Source organism: Diplotaxodon limnothrissa, linkage group LG16 (genome assembly GCF_057381915.1).
Source record: "Diplotaxodon limnothrissa isolate DT_005_m linkage group LG16, D_limnothrissa_male_GT1.1, whole genome shotgun sequence".
Taxonomy (NCBI): domain Eukaryota; kingdom Metazoa; phylum Chordata; class Actinopteri; order Cichliformes; family Cichlidae; genus Diplotaxodon; species Diplotaxodon limnothrissa.
Genome location: NC_140611.1, coordinates 30,920,707 through 30,939,395, shown reverse-complemented (window position 1 = coordinate 30,939,395; position 18,689 = coordinate 30,920,707). Strand labels below are relative to the sequence as shown.

General features: G+C 43.0%; 1 protein-coding gene across 1 annotated transcript; it reads left to right on the top strand.

The window, feature by feature from the left end:
- The first annotated feature begins 8,546 nt into the window (after window positions 1-8,546).
- Window positions 8,547-16,445, top strand: inhbb (inhibin subunit beta B). Its single transcript, XM_085374045.1, has 2 exons — window positions 8,547-8,934; window positions 15,619-16,445. Exons 1-2 carry the CDS (start codon window positions 8,547-8,549, stop codon window positions 16,443-16,445), a joined length of 1,215 nt encoding a protein of 404 aa, XP_085230171.1.
- Window positions 16,446-18,689: the final 2,244 nt, after the last annotated feature.

Below are 18,689 nucleotides of genomic sequence, written 5' to 3'. Positions count from 1 at the left end.
TAATAGGTGTTACTAGCTTTCTGTGAAAAAGAAAACAACATGAAATATTTTTATACTTTTGTACAGTTTCAGTGTTTTGATTTTTACATTTTTTGCAACATTCAAGTAAATTTTGGGGAAATGGCATTAGCATGAGCTGTGTCCTGTTAACAGTGAATGTGAAAAAACACAGTATCTGTTCTGTGTATCTGTTTATAGTTTCTGTAAGAACAGGGAAGGTATTGGAATCAGATCTTTAGTGAGCATCAGCCCAGAATTTCACAGTCATTTATTCCTGTATTAATAAAGACAGAATAGTGCATTTTTATTCTTGGTTGTACTCCCATTGTACACTTCATTAGGTACACCATGCTACCACCAGGGTGGACCTACTTTAGTTAATTGTTCATGGCACAGATTCACCCAAGTTTCTGCAAACATTCCTCAGAGATTTTGTTCCACATTGACATGACAGCATCACACAGTGGCTGTACAGTGAACTCATTGTCATCTTCATGATACCAGATACCAGATATGTGGCACATCATGTTATCCTGCTGGAAGCAGCCATCAGAAGATGGATACACTGTGGTCATACAGATAGGCAACAGCTATACTCAGGTATCTAATGAACTGAAAAAAGAGCAAAACAGAAATAAATGAAAAATAAGCATTATTTAATTAACATTAAAATAAGTATTTGCAGTGTCAGAAGGCTTTGGAGTGTCTGTATTTACCATTGGTACTTACTGAGGCAGGGACATCTAAAGAGTGAGTCAGCTCTTTGTGTTGTGATGGATTATTTTATTCTTCTGACCTCCTTAAATCTGTCCACGATCAATACCACACATCACATGAGACAGAACAGCTAATCTAAAGCTGAACACTTTCAAACAAAAAATCAACTGTAATGAGCAAACCTGCTAAGAAATACTCATTCAAAATACACAAACTCCCTTCAGGTGGTGCCAACAAAGGTGAACGTGTGTCTGAGTGAGTTAAGAATATTTCTACTCGAGTAAAAAATATTTGAAATTGTGTTGCATTCGTTCGTCAGCTGAGCTTCTCCCACAGCTCCTTTTAAAATGACCAAAATTGTTTCATTTATGTTCTCATATTTTTATAGAAATATAGCTTCATGACAGAAATTCTTACCTGTTCTATGAAAAGGACATTTAAACAATTCCCATCTGTTACTTCTTACAAAACAACTTCTTTGTTTTAATAAAAGTACAAAAAGTAAACTGAACGTATGTTTGAGTGAATTACAGTATGCTTATATTATTTAAGATGGCGACTGTGCAATACTTTGATAAACAACATATTGCACTGGAGACCTCACAGTCAGACTCTTTGTTACCTCCATGCTTTACTTTCAAACTAAATCCAAACATCTGGGCTGCAGATGTGGAAGATCGGCAAGATTTTTGACAGAAACAGAAAATCTATAGATCACTCAAATATCTGAAGAGTATCAAAGTCATACCAAATTCTCTAAAAGGATTCTTTTTTTTTTTCAAATAAAAAGTATTGCAAAAGTACATCGAAATGTCACCTAAAGGTCAGTGAGGAATATTAGTGAGTTGTAAAATAATAGTGTGCTGAGTGCGTCCTTATGCCAGGACACAAACTTAACAAAAACAAAAAGGAAATTGTGATAAAACTTCGAAACACTGAACCTGCCCGCTGATCAGCTCCTCTTACTGACCACACAGCTGTGACCGTTTGGAAATGTTTTCACCTGCTCAGAAATTTGAACACAGGTCAGCCTGACAATCTTCTAAATCTGTTTGAAGTGCAATCAACGAATGCTTTCACCTAACAGTAATGTCAGCTACACTACACAAGAGGGCGCCACATCTCCACAGACTCCATCAACGAGCTCCAGAAGATGAACTGCTTACCTATGTCTGTTTTCACTTCTGACTAAAAATCCCTTTGGACTCACAGATGGGTTTGATTTCATCTTTTTAAAAAAAACAAAAAACGTGTGTCTGTTTTTAAAAAGAACTGTCGTTTACATCATGAATTCATGGCTGTTTAAAGGGGATTGAGCAGGTCATGAAAATCTGAAGTTTTTATTACATTAGATGCAAATATTGTCACCGAGGGGCTCCCGTACCTTCACTGTAACTGATGTAGTTTGTACAATGGTGCTGTTGTGTCCTGTTTACTGTCTGTGCTTTATTTTTTGAGTAATGTGTAACACTTTAATGTAACTGCCTCAGAGTTACTGGATGTCTAAAAAGATCTCTATATGACCATTGGCGCTTTATTGCACTGAACTTTTATGACTTTTATGATTTTCTAAATTTAAACATGTTTCATGGCTGACCCTCTTTTTAACCAGAATGTCCTGTTAGAAATGCCAAGGCTTCAAATGTTTTTCTTAATCCACTTCTGTAAATTGTCCCTGTAAAGTGCAACAAATCCTCATGTTTGAGGTTTGCTAAAACCCACTCTTTAAAAATGAAAAGTTACATATTTTTGAAAAATATCTGTGGACTTCAGGCTGGGTTTACCAAAAAAAAGGGAAGTCAGAATGTAAACCTCAGAAACTTTGGATTTCCACTTGATTTTACAGAGAAGTTCAGTGAATTTGAACACTGGGTCTGCCTAGAATCTCAGCATTAATAAAATGCTAAATAGAGTTCATGTGGACCTTTATTGATCCAACTTTTATTTTCTCTCTGAAGTACATCTGTTCTGGGGTTACTCTGGCTTTGCGTGAGTACACCTGTAGGAGAGTAACTTAATCAGCTATTATGCTGCAGACCAGGCTGCTCTAATCCATCGCCGCCGCTGCTGCTCTTCATTTCTTTTGACCTATTGACCTACATTGCTGCTACACACATGACACACAGACGCTTCTGAAAACTACAACAGGCACTCTTACTGGGACTTAAAGGCTGCACAGTCTAATCTGACTGCTGTGCAACATACTGGCCCTCATTTAGAGCAGCAGGTGCCTTTTCCTTTGGAGATTGTAGTTCTAAAGACCCGATGAAAGCAATCCAACACTGATGTTTTCTTCTTATGTAGTTAAATTGAGAGGTTATTACCAAAAGATCACACACCCCTGTTCTCTGCTGGACATCGGGGCGGGGGGGCTGGGAGGAGGTGTTGGCCGTCCGATTGGGATCTGGGATGCGGGGCCTCCCCGCTGCTGCGGAGCCTGGGGCGGTCTGCTTGCCTCCACCCCGGGGGAAAAGGTAACATCTCCTGGGTCTAGGTGCCGTTTCCCCCTCCAGGGGTGAGGGTACCTGGACCTGGGGTATAGAGTTTGTTTGGGGAGTGTGATTGTGCGTACAGTGTCCATGTATGTCTATCCCTACGTTGAGTGAGTGCTGAGTATTTGTATATGTGTGCATGAGGGTGGGAATGGATGTTTGTGTCTGTGTGTGCCTGTTTGTCTGTGTTTCTATGTCAGGTTGGGTCTTACACTCCACCTCTCTGGGAACTCCCAGGCCCTCCAAAGGCCTATCTCCCCTCACCACACTCCCTGCGGGTAACTGATGCCCTCAGGGGTTGGTGCGTTGGTGGTTTTTGGTGTCCGGGGCTGGGCGCTCAGGTAAAGAACCAAATGGGACAGGCAAAAAAAAAAGAAGAAAAAAAAAGAGAGTAACTTAATCAGCTATTATGCTGCAGACCAGGCTGCTCTAATCCATCGCCGCCGCTGCTGCTGCTCTTCATTTCTTTTGACCTATTGACCTACATTGCTGCTCCACACATGACATACTGGCCCTCATTTAGAGCAGCAGGTGCCTTTTCCTTTGGGGATTGTAGTTCTAAAGACCCGATGAAATCAATCCAACACTGATGTTTTCTTTTTATGTAGTTAAATTGAGAGGTTATTACCAAAAGAGTGAAGTATAAAATATCAAGTGTTATAAGTATTATAACATCCCTTTACAAATGGATTATTACATTTAATCATTATATTTAAAAAAAACAAAAACAGATGACATTTTTAAAAATCCAGTTTACATATTTTTTTAATGCATTCAGCATTAAAAGCTAAAATTTCAGATGTGATATTCAGACTCTTAGTTTTTTCAAAGCCTGTTTGACAGCAGTTACATTGTGGACATCTTGGTTGAGTGTGTACAGACTCTTGGATTTGGGAAGTTTCTCCCACTCTTCCTAGGAGATCATCTCAAGCTTGGTTGGGCTGGATGGGGAGTCTCCTGTCCCTGGAGAAATCGCTGTTGAACATCTAACCTTCAAACTGTGGATATGCTTGGCTGAAATCACCCTAGCAACCATATCTACTAGTTGAGGAATGCCTCCACAGCATGATGCTGCCTCCACCATGCATCACTGCAACGGTGGGCGTATCAAGTAAAGAGCAGTGCCTGGTGTTTTTCCTGGAGTTCTGCCAGCGGGTATAGTTTTTCTTGCATCAGACATGGCAGTATGTTTCCTTGTGTGCTGCTCATGGACCTTACAGCCGCTGTGATGTCACTCATTGGTTTCAGTCTCTAAGCTCCGAAGTATCCGCCATGTTTTGTTGGAGTAGAATTCCACATATTTTGAGGCCCGAGGCTCCAGAAAGATCATAGACTGTATGGAAGCATCACACAGATTAGTGTGATGCTCAGTAACATGCAATTGAAATTTTAGAGAATCACTCATTTAAACTGAAGTATAAACTTTTAGGATGGTAGGGTAGGTATTCTGGACGATGGCCGAGAGGACACCCTAGTTTGCTATTGAGGCTGCAGATGACTAGATGACTAGAACTATTCTACATACATGCATTGACAGCTGTAGGGCCAAACAGGCATTTCGATAATACTTAACCCCCTGCTGGCCCTGGGACCATTTTTGTACATTGTAGTTTTTCAGTTACAAGCCATTTGCACTGTGTTGAATAGAATATAGCCAAATTCTCTAAAAAAAAGTTTGGCATAATTTCATTTCAAAATTCAAGTCTGACTTCCTTAAATTAGCTTCAGTGGCTAAGCTAACAATACACATCCTCTTAGAGCCCTAGGGGCCGTTTGCGGCCCCATTGACTTCCATTATAAACGCTATTTTTCACTGCAGAATTATTACCGTTAATGTCTTGGTGATTACTTATGTTTCCGTTTCGTTTTGCAGGACGGGCCTTAGAGTTGTAATTTTTTATTTGTCCACCGGGTGGCGCCCTTGCTCCACATTTGACCCCGGGCTGGAAAACAGTGGGCTGCTTAAACAGACCTGCGGGAAATGAAGCCTCATTTCCGGCGTGCAGCAGCGGCTTCGCCCGCTGATCAGGCGGGACCATTTTCGGCCCCTAGGACCGTGAGAGGGTGCATTTTTTTTTTAGTCAACAGGAAATGACGTATTTGTTGTCACGTGGTATCGGACGTGTGGGCTGGAAAAAGCAGTCCCCGGTGATCGTGCCCCGGTGATCGTCGCGACTTACCCCGGGACGATGCACTTATTTCGGCCTAGAGGAGGAGCATTTGCCGCCTGGAGACCATTTTCTGGTCCTGAAAAAATAAATAAAAGGCGATCGAAATGAATGTTGGTGCCAATCTTTAGTCCATCTAAAGGCCTAATTATAATAACAATTGAATATGACCTCAAATGTTTTTTTTGGAAAATATTCAAGTTTTATGTTTTTTGGGGCAAAAAAAGCAGTGCGCTCATGTGACGAAACCGGGATATAAAGGGTTAAAATCCGCGAAATGTAATTAAAACTTGACATGAATATTTCAAGGAGAAGTAGGTCTAAAAGATTGGCTAATTTAAAGTGGAATAAAATATTAATATATAAATTTTTTATAGCACTTTTTTGGGCGTGGTCGATTAGGACCGATAGTGTGTGCATTTTATGAAATGCGCTCCTGCAAAAAAAATAAAAGGCGATCGAAATGACTGTTGGTGCCAATCTTTAGTCCATCTAAAGGCCTAATTATAATAACAATCAAATATTACCTCAAATGTTTTTTTTGGAAAATATTTAGTTTTTTTGTTTTTTGGGGCTAAAAAAACAGGGCGCTCATGTAATAAAACTGGGATTTAAAGGGTTAAAACAACGAAAATATAATTAAAACTTCATATGAATATTTCAGGGAGAAGTAGTTTTAAAAGACTGACCAATTTAAAGTGAAAAAAAATATGAATATATAAAGTTTTTATAGCACTTTTTGGGGCATGTACATTTTTGTACACTAGGGCCTTAAAAGGATGCATTTTTAAGGGCCAGCCACTCACTTGACTTTCATTGGTCACTGGTACACTGGCAGCAGGCATGTCATACTTACTGACAGTGTTGGGAAGGTTACTTTTAAAATGTATTCCGTTACAGAATACAGAATACATGCCCCAAAATGTATTCTGTAACGTATTCCGTTACGTTACTCAATGAGAGTAACGTATTCTGAATACTTTGGATTACTTAATATATTATCGTGCTTTTTACAACAACGTGAATGTACTATTGCTGTGTGATTTATTACTATTACTGAAGGTCCGCGACTCCGAACTGTAGTAAAGGGACCTCTGACTAATACGGCGGGGTCCCTGTCGGCTCATAGCCGAAAAATAGCTTTACTTTGTTGTGTGGGTCAATTTTTCTTGCGAGAGACAGAGAGAGGCGTTGAAAGACTGCTCCAACGGAACTTATTGTTTTCGGAGGAAAACACGAACACGGTGTACAGTCGAGTCTTAATAGCTTACTTACAACTGGGCTCGTCAGGCACTCTTCTTGGCTGCAGTGGTTATTATTATATTTACATGCTTCCAGCTCCCGTTTTTCCTCGACGACAACTCGTACCTTTCCACTCCCCTTTTTCTCCCTCCTCGCGCTCACAGACACATAACGTGTATGGCAGTGCATTCTCCCTGCAGCACGGACTACACTGCCCATGATGCTACATTCTTTAGAGCTATGCTTGTAGCATTCTGCCTGTTAGCTTAGCACAACAACAACAACGAAAAGGCGCTCTCTCACCCAGGAAACACACAGTCGCAGAAAGAGAGAGAGAGCGTCGCCCTGTAACCATGGCAACCGTAACGCTGCCGCCTGGAACTACAGAACGTAGCTGTCAAACAAAACCCAAACAGTCCTGACCCGCGACAAAATGAAACAGGAAAGTACCGCAGTGTAATCCATTTATTTCAACAAAGTAACTGTATTCTGAATACCACCTTTTTAAACGGTAACTGTAACGGAATACAGTTACTCATATTTTGTATTCTAAATACGTAACGGCGGTACATGTATTCCGTTACTCCCCAACACTGCTTACTGAGTCCACTTTTCTCCTAGAAATACTCAAAGGAAGGCGAGGAGAAGATAACTCAACTATGGATTTTATCACAGAACTCTCCAGAGAGCTCCTTGTCCTTCATTTACTGAAGGACAAGGAGTCCTAAATTTAGGAGTGTCTTTCTGTTTGTGTATAGCAGCAGTGTGTAATGAGGTCTTTCTGTCGATAGATGGCGCTGTTTGTCTGATAATTTGTGTGGTTATCAGCCCTGCGTTCTCCTCATTTAAGTTCCTGATTTCATTTATGGTTCCATCCACCTTTTTTTAAAGGTTGCAGTGAAATATAAATTCAGTCTTTAATGTATCTGATTAAAACTATTATTTTTTTCTATAGCTCACAAACACAAGTGAATGAATCAAAGATACTGAAAATGGTTCTGTATGGGCTGTAATCTGTGTGAAGTTCGAATCCTGTGTGGAAACACACGTTTGATGCTTTAAACCTAAAACGTTTAAAAATCTTTAGAAAGTAATAATTAAAATGACTAATTTCGGGGGTCTGACTGTGCGCGGTACCTCCGCTAAAGGGGCCGTTATAAAACTTCCTACATTTGGATATCAAGTGATCACCCACACTGAAGGCTGTAAGTCAAATATTGCCAAGACCTGAGGGAGAAAAAAAATTATGCAACCGCTCCGGGGCCTCCGTGTTACCATAATAAAACCATGTCCCACAGTCGTGGATCTTTAGACGTAGTAATAATCCCTTGCGCGCTGTTGGTGGAAATCCCCACGTGGTGTACGAATTCCTGTATAAAAACTTTGGGTGTGCGGAGCCCCTGTTGTCGTGATTGCAAAGAGAGGAAAGGGTCTCACTGAGCATAATCTTGCAGGACGCACGGGAGCTTGCCACCCTCACCCGCGCACGGCGCACACACAAAAAGACTCGGGACTCACGGAGCGCTCGCGTTCTGCTTGAAGCTGCGGGACAGGAGTCTCCGCAGGCTGCTTGAATGGAGAGGAGCCGCCTGTACGGGGTTTTATTCACACTTGTGCTCTTTTGTTTTGGCAGATTACGCGTCTGAACGCAGCGTGGTTTGACAGAAGCGCATCAACAATCAGAACTGTCGTGCGCGCCTCTCGGTTACAGAGATGAACTTTTATTTTGTTGCTGGATAACGAGCTGGAAGCACAATGACTGGAATCGTTTAGTCTCCTGGAATACAAACACATGCTCAGTGGATTTATTCACTGGATGATTTCTCCCGGAACTTTAGTAAATGAAAAGTCGCTTAAATTTCGGTGTGCATTTTTAAAAGATTCACAATTTCTTTCGTAGCGTTTGGACTGTAGAATAAACTTTAAAATGAGCTTTTATAGTGTGGCACTGTCTTGTTTAGTTGCGTGCGTGCTGTGCGTGCGCAGCAGCTCGGTGACCGGGACAGAGACTCAAAGCTCACCCCAGGAGTCGTGCGCGTCCTGCGGCTTCAGGGGGCCGGATCAGTCGGAGCGCATGAACATAGATTTCCTGGAGGCGGTAAAGAGGCACATACTGAACCGGCTACAGATGAGAGAGAGACCCAACATCACCCATCCCATCCCGAAGGCTGCGATGGTGACGGCGCTGAGGAGACTGCACGCCGGCAAAGTACGAGAGGACGGCCGGGTGGAGATCCCCAGCTTCGACGGGCAGGCTGCCTTCAACAACGAGGTTCAGGCGGAGACATCTGAGATCATCAGCTTCGCAGAATCAGGTACTAATCAATAATTCACTGCACATGTCTAATTCGACCCTTGCCTGAACTCTTTCACCCTTTGAGTCTTAACAGGCAGCATGGCACCAGGTGAGTTAATAACTGACAATCCTTAGCAGGTGAATATATATATATATATATATATATATATATATATATATATATATATATATATATATATATATATATATATATAAATTTTTTTTATTTTTAAGCGGCAGAGGCAGCCACAACAAACAGCCATAAACACGGAATCTGGTGCAGCCGTCATTTTTTCATCATCTTATTACGTCACACTGGCTGCTGATTTAAATCCTCCTGTTCTGGAAATCCAGAAGAAATGAAACCAAAGACAGAGTCCTTAAATTACCCCCTGTGTTGTCTAGGGGATAAAAAAAGCACCTCTGAATCCAGTTTCATCTCAAAGCTGAGCTCACACTCAATACTCCAATGTATAAAGCCCTCTTTTAAATACGGACAAAGTCCCTCAATTGGCCATTTATCCCTTCCTCTAAGAATGTGTATCTAACTAATTCTCAGAAGTCTAAAGAGACACACACACACACACACCCTCCTGTGCGCGCACACACCCTGACACACAGCCTCAAAAACACACATACACACACACACATATACACAACAAAATCATCGACAGAATGGAATAATTGTCACTTGGTGCTGTGAGTACCACGTCTCCAGCACAAACTGTTAGTTTAAGAGAAAGGAAACATAAAATTAAACTCACAAAAATAAGATGCTTTGTACACACATACACACACACACACACACACACAGGTTTCCCATTGGCTCTGCAGCTACAATTAGCCTGAATGGACTGTGAGCTCCTGCCTTCCATTGGGAATGATCTGAGCGCCCTCATGACAAGGCAACAAAGGCCGGGCAATTATTATAAGAGCTCTGTGTGTTCACATCATGTCAACATGGAGAAGAAAAACAGCAGCGAAAACAAAAGAAATTGCTCAGAATAATGTATGAGACATCTGAGTCCATGCTGGGTTGGATGAGGTGATGGGACTGTTGGTGCTGTTAGTGTGTCTGTGTGTGTGCCCATATTGCAGCGTTGCAAAGCTTTAAAGGTTCGCTGGGCTCCTTTGCTGCTGCTTCTTCTTCTACTTCTGTGTTTTTCCTCGCTCTATTCTTCCTCACACCTTTGAGCCTTTGTGTGGCATTGTACCATGGAGCTGGCTCGGGTCCCTGCTCCCTAGACCCCGTCTGCCTCCCGGCCAGCTGGCTCGAGGCCCCCCAGATCGGATGCTGCCAGCCAGGGCACGGTTTAGAGGCGAGGTCTCCAGAATGCTCTGAAGCCAGGGGAGTTTGTCCCTCCCCAAAGATGAGGAAGCCTGAATTGTTGTTTTAGAACAAGGCGAGATGGGGGGTGAAGTTGGCATCTGTTTAGCCAACAGAGAGCCAGTAAATGGATGCTGATAGGTGTTTGTGTGCTTTGTTTTTCTGTGGGGTCAGCTTGTGTCCCGTCAGCGCAGGGTTAACCGCAGTGCCTTATCTCCGGTAGCACAGTGGTACAGAGTCTGCCAAGTGGCCTCGGGCAGGTGAGGGAGGGGATGCCAATCTCTCTTCTCCCCTGACATGCTCCCGTGGGCCCTCACTGAGGGATTCGGTGTCCCGTATCCACAGGAGCGAAGCGGGGAACACGGGCAGAGAAGAAGGGAGGGCGAGAGAGAAAGCGCTGGATGGAGAAGTTCAGATGGGCGCTTCTCGATTGCTCGCTGCCACTGCTTGGACCCAGTGAACTTGTGACAAGTGGTCCAAAACTCAGAATTAAGACTTCATTATGGGAGGTCACTAAGTAGTTCCTCCACAGGATCAGGTTGGCAGGTTTACTGCAGGACACTGCTCTTTCATGAGGAGCTGTCAGTCATGGCACTCCTGGACCTGCTCCAGCCATTTTCCACATTCACTCAGCGGGGTGTGTTTCAGTCAGTGGGATCGGCTGCTACTGTATAGCTCCTGATCCTATAAATGATTTATGCACAGTGATTAAAAATTCCTCTGTGGTAAAGCTTTAATAGCAGCAGGTCCAGCACATTTGTGGCTTTAACCTCTGGTCAAGAGTCCAGAGTCTCACGTCCACGCCTCCTCGGTCTGTGTGGAATTCCTTGAGAGCTGAGGCCTGAGGGGTGGCGGCCATATGACACGTTAGAGCCACGCCGTGTGGTCTTGTCGACAGCATCTTTGAGTAATGAGCTCTGAAGCTTTCTATCTACCTGCCTACTTGCCTGCCTCCATCCACAGCCTCCTCCCTGGCTCGGCAGCGCAGGTGGAGACACGCTGAAACAGCCCACCCAGGTGTCCTGCCTGCTGATAATCACTAACAACGTTTTTCCACTGTGGGGTCAGGCGAGGCGTGTCCAGGCCAGCTCCAAGCTGCTTGTAACACAGCATGAAAAGAACAGTTCATTCCTCCTAAAGAACCTCAGCTGAAATAAGTCATGCAGTGTTCAGATGTATGCTCTTACAGCGCGAGGATCTATATGGTCCATGACACTGAAGGAGTGATTGTTAATGCTCCACTCAGAGAATCAGACATATGCCACCTGTCTACAGGTAGAAGCTACGTTAGACGCTGTGGTTTCAGGCTTATTTCAGCACTTGAAAACCTTTGATATCAAGCAGAAGTCCATTCATGCCTTTGTAGTGGCAGATTAAACCTGCCAGTTGTCGTGACATTGCCGATTTTTCCTGTGGATTTTAACCCTTTACCATCCACAAAGTCACAGGGCAACCACTTAGGGTTAGGGGTTGGTGGCATTTTAGCTACTTCAGAAACTAGAAGACATGACCTTTCAGATCAGCTCTGTCAAAATGCAGTTTTTTGCAGTTTTTCTGTGAGTTTTATTTCCCTCTAACTATGCAAATAAGTGAAAATTCCATCAAAATAAGTTCATGTAACCATAACCCAGGTAGCTGTTAAAAGCAGGGCTGGATATGGAAAAAAAATCATATCAAGATCATTTTTTTTTCATATCAGTTGAAATTGATCTATATTATGATACAAAACAAATCACTATTTCTGTGAAGCCTAAAGGTTTCTGTTCACTCCAAAGTGTAGATATGAGGCTATTATATAAAATATAATAGATATTGCCCTTGCCCTATGACAGCTGGGATAGGCTCCAGCACCCCCCGCGACCCTGAAAAGGAGAAGCGGAAGCGAATGGATGGATGGATTAATACATATTAATTAATAGATATTAAATGTTTATGATCAGGGAGCCAGATAACAAGGATCCGCTGCTTAAATCCAACATTTTCCACTCTGCTTGCTGCCGTAATGTCTTACAATGTAATGCATTTGTGATGTCACTGTGTCACACTCTTTGGCTTTTGCTGTAAAAGCATGTTACACAGAGAAAGAGTCCTGGTTTGTATACAGTCTTGGATTGTGTGTGCATTTTGAAGGTAAAAGGTCAGCTGTGCACTGATGCCACTGCTTCAGATTGTATAAACGATTCATGGTGTTGCCTGCTTTTGTGGGAACAGTTTGTGGCGCATGCTGCTCTGCTTCTTTGTCAGATTTGAAATGGCCAACATGTCTTCACAGACCACCGGAATCCTCGGATGTTCTAGTGGAAAACGCCCGATGTCTGTGTCGATGACACTGTTTTTGTTAACGTTTGTCATTTTCTCTTTCATGTCACTCACACTCTTGTCATACTGCTGTGTACGGCTGAGTAGCTCAAAGATTAGCTGCTTTTTATCAATTTTATTTTAACCATATCTCAGATTGTGATTAAGGAAATGTTATTATCATTATTTTTATAATTTTCTTGCCCACCCCTAGTTAAGAAGTTAAAAAAAAATAGAACTGTTGTGTTCAGAAAATTGGTTTATTTATGATTTTATTCATCAGTTTTATTACCTACTGTTTCTCCATTTGAGGCAGAACGTCACCATTTAATGAATTAAACACGAACTAACTAGCAGAAAACCGTTAATAATTTAGTACTTAACCATGGTTATCTCAGTTTTGAAGATTCACTTTCCTTACTGGCCAATCTTGGGAAAATGTCTTTGATCATATCACTCTGGGAAATTTGATAAACCAATTTAAAGACAGATTCATGAGTAATGAAATTAAAGCTTAGTCACAGGCTTACTGCAGATCCTGAGCAGCTACAGCATAAAAGCAGCTCAGTGATATCCAGCGTGTAAAAATTCCTCAAACTGTTCTGGCAAAAGATTTCAAATGTGACCTCTGAATACTCCTAAACCTAAACCCCTCTGTGCATACTTTTCCCAACTTGTCCCTAGCCCCGTTTACATCCTAACCTTTAATCCCTTCTCTTTCTCTGTCCCAAACCTTTATAACCCTTCTCTTCCCTCTCCCATTGTTTAGTTGTTCTTTAGTCATAGTACCATATGGTTTGATCATGTAATTAAGTTATTTATTCAAAAAAAACTGTAACAATACTTGTATAACAAACACAATTTTTATTTTCAAATCTTCTCTGAAGTTTTGTCAGTTAAGGGACAAAGAAAATAACAATTGTAACTCAAACACACGAAAAACTATTTACATTTTCCCCAGAAGAGTCTCTCTAACGTCTCATTATTCCTCTGTAAAACATAGGGGTTAGGGTTATCACCAATGATGACTTAGACCTCAGACCCCAGAGGGTTACCCATCATCAGTGATGATCCCAACACTAACCCTAATTCTCACCCAGGCAATCAAATTATTTATTTATTTTCTTTGCAATTGGTTCAAATATAATTCCAAATTACACACACTGAAGAATAGTCATGCTTTGTTTTTTCCAAATTAAAAAAAAGAAAAAGCACATTTTTACCTTTCTCCAAAATGTGGGGTTTGAGTTACCACCTATATTGCACTTGCATTTCGGAAGGTTAATACATACGACACAAGCCAAATGAAGCAAAAGAATACTGTCTGACAGGAAAATGAGAATACAGTGTTAGGGTTATGTTGGTGTAAGGTATTATGTTGGTGGGTTATGGTTTAGGTTTACTTCTCAATATCAGCAATGACTTGATCTCGGATGTTAACTACACCTGAATTTCATCTCTTTGGGGAATAGGTTGGCCTGGAATCAAAATGGGACATGATCATACAGACGTCTTATTTTGCAGCCTGTCACTGTGTGATGCCCGTCTCTCTCTGAGCTCAGAGCTGTCAAGGCACGTACGGTGATGACTGAGGCGAGGTTAGTTACTTGTAGCCCTGAGGGGTCTTTGCATGAGCTGCTGTTCAGCTGATTCCTTCACGGTGCTGGCTTTGCGTCGATTTGAGCGTGTACTCGTTGTGCACCGTCATATTTTAGCCACAGGCTGATTGTGTGGAGAGTTGCTTACCGTGGGGATGGGTGGGTTTGTGTGAGCAACCAGCTGATGTACTAGAGAGTGGAGAGCTGGTCTGAACAGGCCCCTGTGTGAAGGTAAAGCTGCACTTTAATGGAGGAAAAGGCACCAGGCGCTTTAAAGAGGAGGCCCGTCTTTGGTGGCCACCTGTTGACACTGACACACACTAATCAGTGGGCAAACAAAGTAATTTAGCTGCTTTCAAAGCTCTGCATGAGCACATTGTGGCAAATCTCCTGAAACAGAAACCTTTCTAGTTACCTCAGGGTAATTTGGAAGACATCATTGGGCTGAAAAAAAAAAGTAGTGCCAGAGAGAGCCCAGCGCCACCTTTAGACACCCAGGATCTCTTCATTGTGCTGCTGTAGAAAGTGGCCAGTGTCATGTAAATGGCTTTTATTTTTGCCTCATCATGCTTTTTGCTGGAACGCCACGCGTTTCAATGGTGGGCTGCAGCGCGGCGCTCTCCCACTGCCTCACACAGGGCTTTGTGCTGTCACTCTCAGGGTGCTCCCGCTGGAAGGAGGTGCAAAGGGGTAGCATAGGGTGGGAGGCGGGGCTCGGGTTGGGCACGAACAGCGAACTCAGTGAACCCCCCGCAGGCCTTAGCCATGCCCGCCACCCTCCCAACTTTTCCACTTCTATCCTTCCTCCTTCCCTTCATCTTCCTCCTCCCTTTTCCTTCTTTCGCTCTCTTTTCTTTTTGGTCCTGTCACTTACAAAAATGGACCTAAAGCCAACTGGGCCTGATCCCAGAACTGGCCTGTTACCGCTGGCCTATCAGGAGCTACCACAGAGGTCACCTGATGCAGTCATTGAGAGTTAACAGAGAAAACAAGGGGAAAACAGATCTGTGGAAACAAAGCTGTGCCCTTCTCAGGGGCTTTCTCTGTTTGTGTGTTTGTGTGAGCGTAGAAAACAGTCTGTAGGTCAGTAACCTTTCTCCTCGAGCCACAGAAGTGCGCTTGGTTTAAGCACAACAAAGACCTCCCAGCCTGTCATGGCTTTCAACGACCCATGCTCAATTGTCGAGAAGATGATTAAGCTGTCACATGTTCGCCTATCTCTCTTGGATCAGATGTGATATCACTTACTGAAATTACAAACTACAGCCATGTGATAACTGCTGAAGCATTTTCATAAGCACTGAGCAAACTGAAAACAATATAATGCTGCTGAAAGGTCCTCAGCTTTGGATCCTATGATTTGAGTCAGACATTTATTTTTGTTTTTGCACACTGAACTGACTAAATGAGACTGTCGTCTACCTTCTTAAAAATTCTACCTCTGTGTAATAAATTCTTCTGTTTATTCTCTTGCTAACAGATGAACAAACACCCTCCAAATCCAACCTGTACTTCCTCATCTCCAACGAGGGAAACCAGAACCTGTACGTGTCCCAGGCCAACATGTGGCTGTATTTCCGTATACTTCCAGGTGGTCCTCAGAAGGGCATCAGGAGGAAAGTGACAGTCAAGATCCACTACCAGGAGGCCACGGCTGTCAGCAGAATGGAAGGAAGCCCAGGAGGTGGAGGCGGCGGAGGGGGAACAGGTCGCTGGGTTCTGGTGGAGAAGCGGGTGGATCTGAAGCGCAGCGGCTGGCATACGTTCCCGCTATCTGAGGCGGTACGGGCAGTGTTTGGGAAGGGCAGCCGGAGACAGGACCTGGAGATCCACTGTGAGGACTGTGAGACAGCTGGAGTGGCTCCTGTTCTGGTGGACCCCGGCGACCCATCCCACCGGCCCTTCCTGGTGGTGCGTGCACGACAGCTGGATGGAAAGCACCGCATTAGAAAGCGGGGGCTTGACTGTGATGGCACCAGCGGGGGCTTGTGTTGTCGACAGCAGTTCTACATAGACTTCCGGCTTATTGGCTGGAACGACTGGATCATTGCACCAGCAGGTTATTACGGTAACTACTGTGAGGGCAGCTGTCCGGCCTACATGGCAGGCGTGCCGGGCTCAGCTTCATCCTTCCACACTGCGGTAGTTAATCAGTACCGCATGCGGGGGATGAGCCCGGGCTCAGTAAACTCCTGCTGTATCCCCACCAAGCTCAGTACTATGTCTTTGCTCTACTTTGACGATGAATACAACATCATCAAGAGGGACGTGCCCAATATGATCGTGGACGAGTGTGGCTGCGCCTGAGTCCACACTGGCCCGTCATTATCTGGACTGTCAGGAAGGCCTTTTGTACAAACAGGATGTTATTGTACGGTACACATATATATCTATACCTACTGTATGTGCAAGCAACACACACTGGTACCATCTAGCAAAAGCAAGTATCACTGTTGTGTCCACGTGTGTTTGCACGTGTCAGCACAGGCGTGTGTATTTATCAGAGTGAGCGACACGCTTGCCGCCCGCATTCTGCCCATTCGTTGGTCAGCGGCGGCACGAGAAGGGAACGCTTATCACCAAATGATACTTTTCTCTAGTTTGCCATTTCTAGTTAAAAAATAATGGCCCGTCATCTCCTCGTAAATGAAGATTTAAAACAAAACAAAACAAGCGCTTAAGGAAAGTGACATGATTGGCTTCACTGCCCACACGCCCCCTGCCCTGCTCCTCCAACCCTCTGAAGTACTCTGAGCACATAACAGACTTGTGTTTTTACAAAGCACTGACAGTTCATCAGCTTATACAATTCAGAACACCAGCACTTCCCTGCCATGCAGACAGACTCAGTCTGGCTGTCCTCTCTGGTGGAGTTAAACTGGCAGCGCTTAATGCCTTGCAGGATTACAGCCTTCACAGCAGCGCAGCGGCAGAACAAAGTCCTCCACTGAGCCCCCACCGCCACCTCTGCAGCCGCCACTGCTGGCGTTATTGTGGCTGTCACTCTTGTGTTGACAGAGAGAGAACTGCTTTCTCCTTCCCCCTGAGGCTCAGCAGAAGCCAGTCTGCAGACTTGGAGACTCTAGTTTTGGCCCAGTGGGTCACCACAGTGCAGTGCAGCACTTGCAGAAACTGAAATGCACACCCTGAATAGCACTTGTATAAATAAATGCCTTCCAAGGGGTACTGAGTGTCCTGTCCTATCGCTGAATAAGTGCCACATGAGCTATGCAATGTATAGTAACCTATACCCATACTCAACATGCTATTAGACTGAATCCTCTCCCCCTCTCTTTCTCTTCTTCTTCTTCTTTCTCTCTTCAGTCCTCAACTCTTTATCAATACTTGAAATGTAATCTTTCGCTTCCTTTCCAAAGCGAATGATTGTTGTGACGTTTGCACTGAAAAGTTGCGGATTTAGCGAAACAAAAACTGCCATTGAAAAGTTATTTTTATAGAAGTAAATTTGAATTTTGTTTCAGATGTATTTTAACTAATTAATGGAACCAAAGAGGCCACGATTTTAGCTGTAGTGCTCGGACGGCAAGGCCGCCGGGTCACTGTGTAAAATACCGTTTGTGATCATTTGTAAAAGGCCTACCACCGCATCAGGGTACGACATTTGATTCTCCTGTCTTAGCTCTATTTTCATTCTCTGTTTTGTACAATGAGCAACATTTCATTTTTCATCTTTAATTCTATTTTTTGTTCCAGTTTTCTATTTAATAAGAAATGCTACTTTAGTTCCTGTCTAAGAAACATTTAGTCCAGTAAATGTCATCTGTACAGTTTATGTAAAATAAAATGTTTTCTTAAATATTTTGTAACTTTAACTTCCTTTCTGCATCATGTTTTAAGTGTGACTGTTTTTGCCTAATGACAACATTCATAATATATTTTATTATTATTATTATTATTATTATTATTATTATTATTATTATTACTACTACTACTACTATTGTTGCTGTTGTTGTTGCTGTTGTTGCTGTTAAATCTGCTAAGGAGCATTGGGACCAGTCATAAGGTAAAATTCAAAAATAAAGTCAAAATGTCAAGAAAAAAAGTTGAAATGATGAGAATAGAGTCAAAATAGTAATTTTGATTTGATGGACCAGATGTTTTTTTTCCTCCACATTTCAACTTTATTCTGAAAATTCAAAGTAATAAAAGAAAAACTCTTCCTGTAGAAAAACTTCTTCACCTAAATGTTTCGCTAAAAACACTCTAGTTGTAACAGTTCTATGGTGTGTGTGTGTGTGTGTGTGTGTGTGTGTGTGTGTGTGGCCCCCTAACTGACTTCACTGTTGTTGGTAACGGGTGGCCCCCTATGGCTCCACCCCTGAGTGAAAGTGTTGGGTTTGTGCTTTAGTCTTTTCTGTGCTTTAGGCTGATATCCACCTAAACAAAAGGGTGAGGCTGAAGTTGCAAGAAAAACATGAGCACATTTCAATCTTTGTCTCCACTGGTTCAAACATAAAACATTTCTCTGCTGTCGCCTGCCAGGACCAAGTGTCTCTCATAAGCTGGAGCTGTAGAACAGTAATTACAAGC

Excerpts from the sequence above, each read along its gene's own strand:
- inhbb (XM_085374045.1), top strand. The coding sequence starts at position 8,547 with ATGAGCTTTTATAGTGTGGCACTGTCTTGTTTAGTTGCGTGCGTGCTG. Across the intron at positions 8,935-15,618 it reads CATCAGCTTCGCAGAATCAG|ATGAACAAACACCCTCCAAA; the intron begins GTACTAATCAAT and ends TCTTGCTAACAG.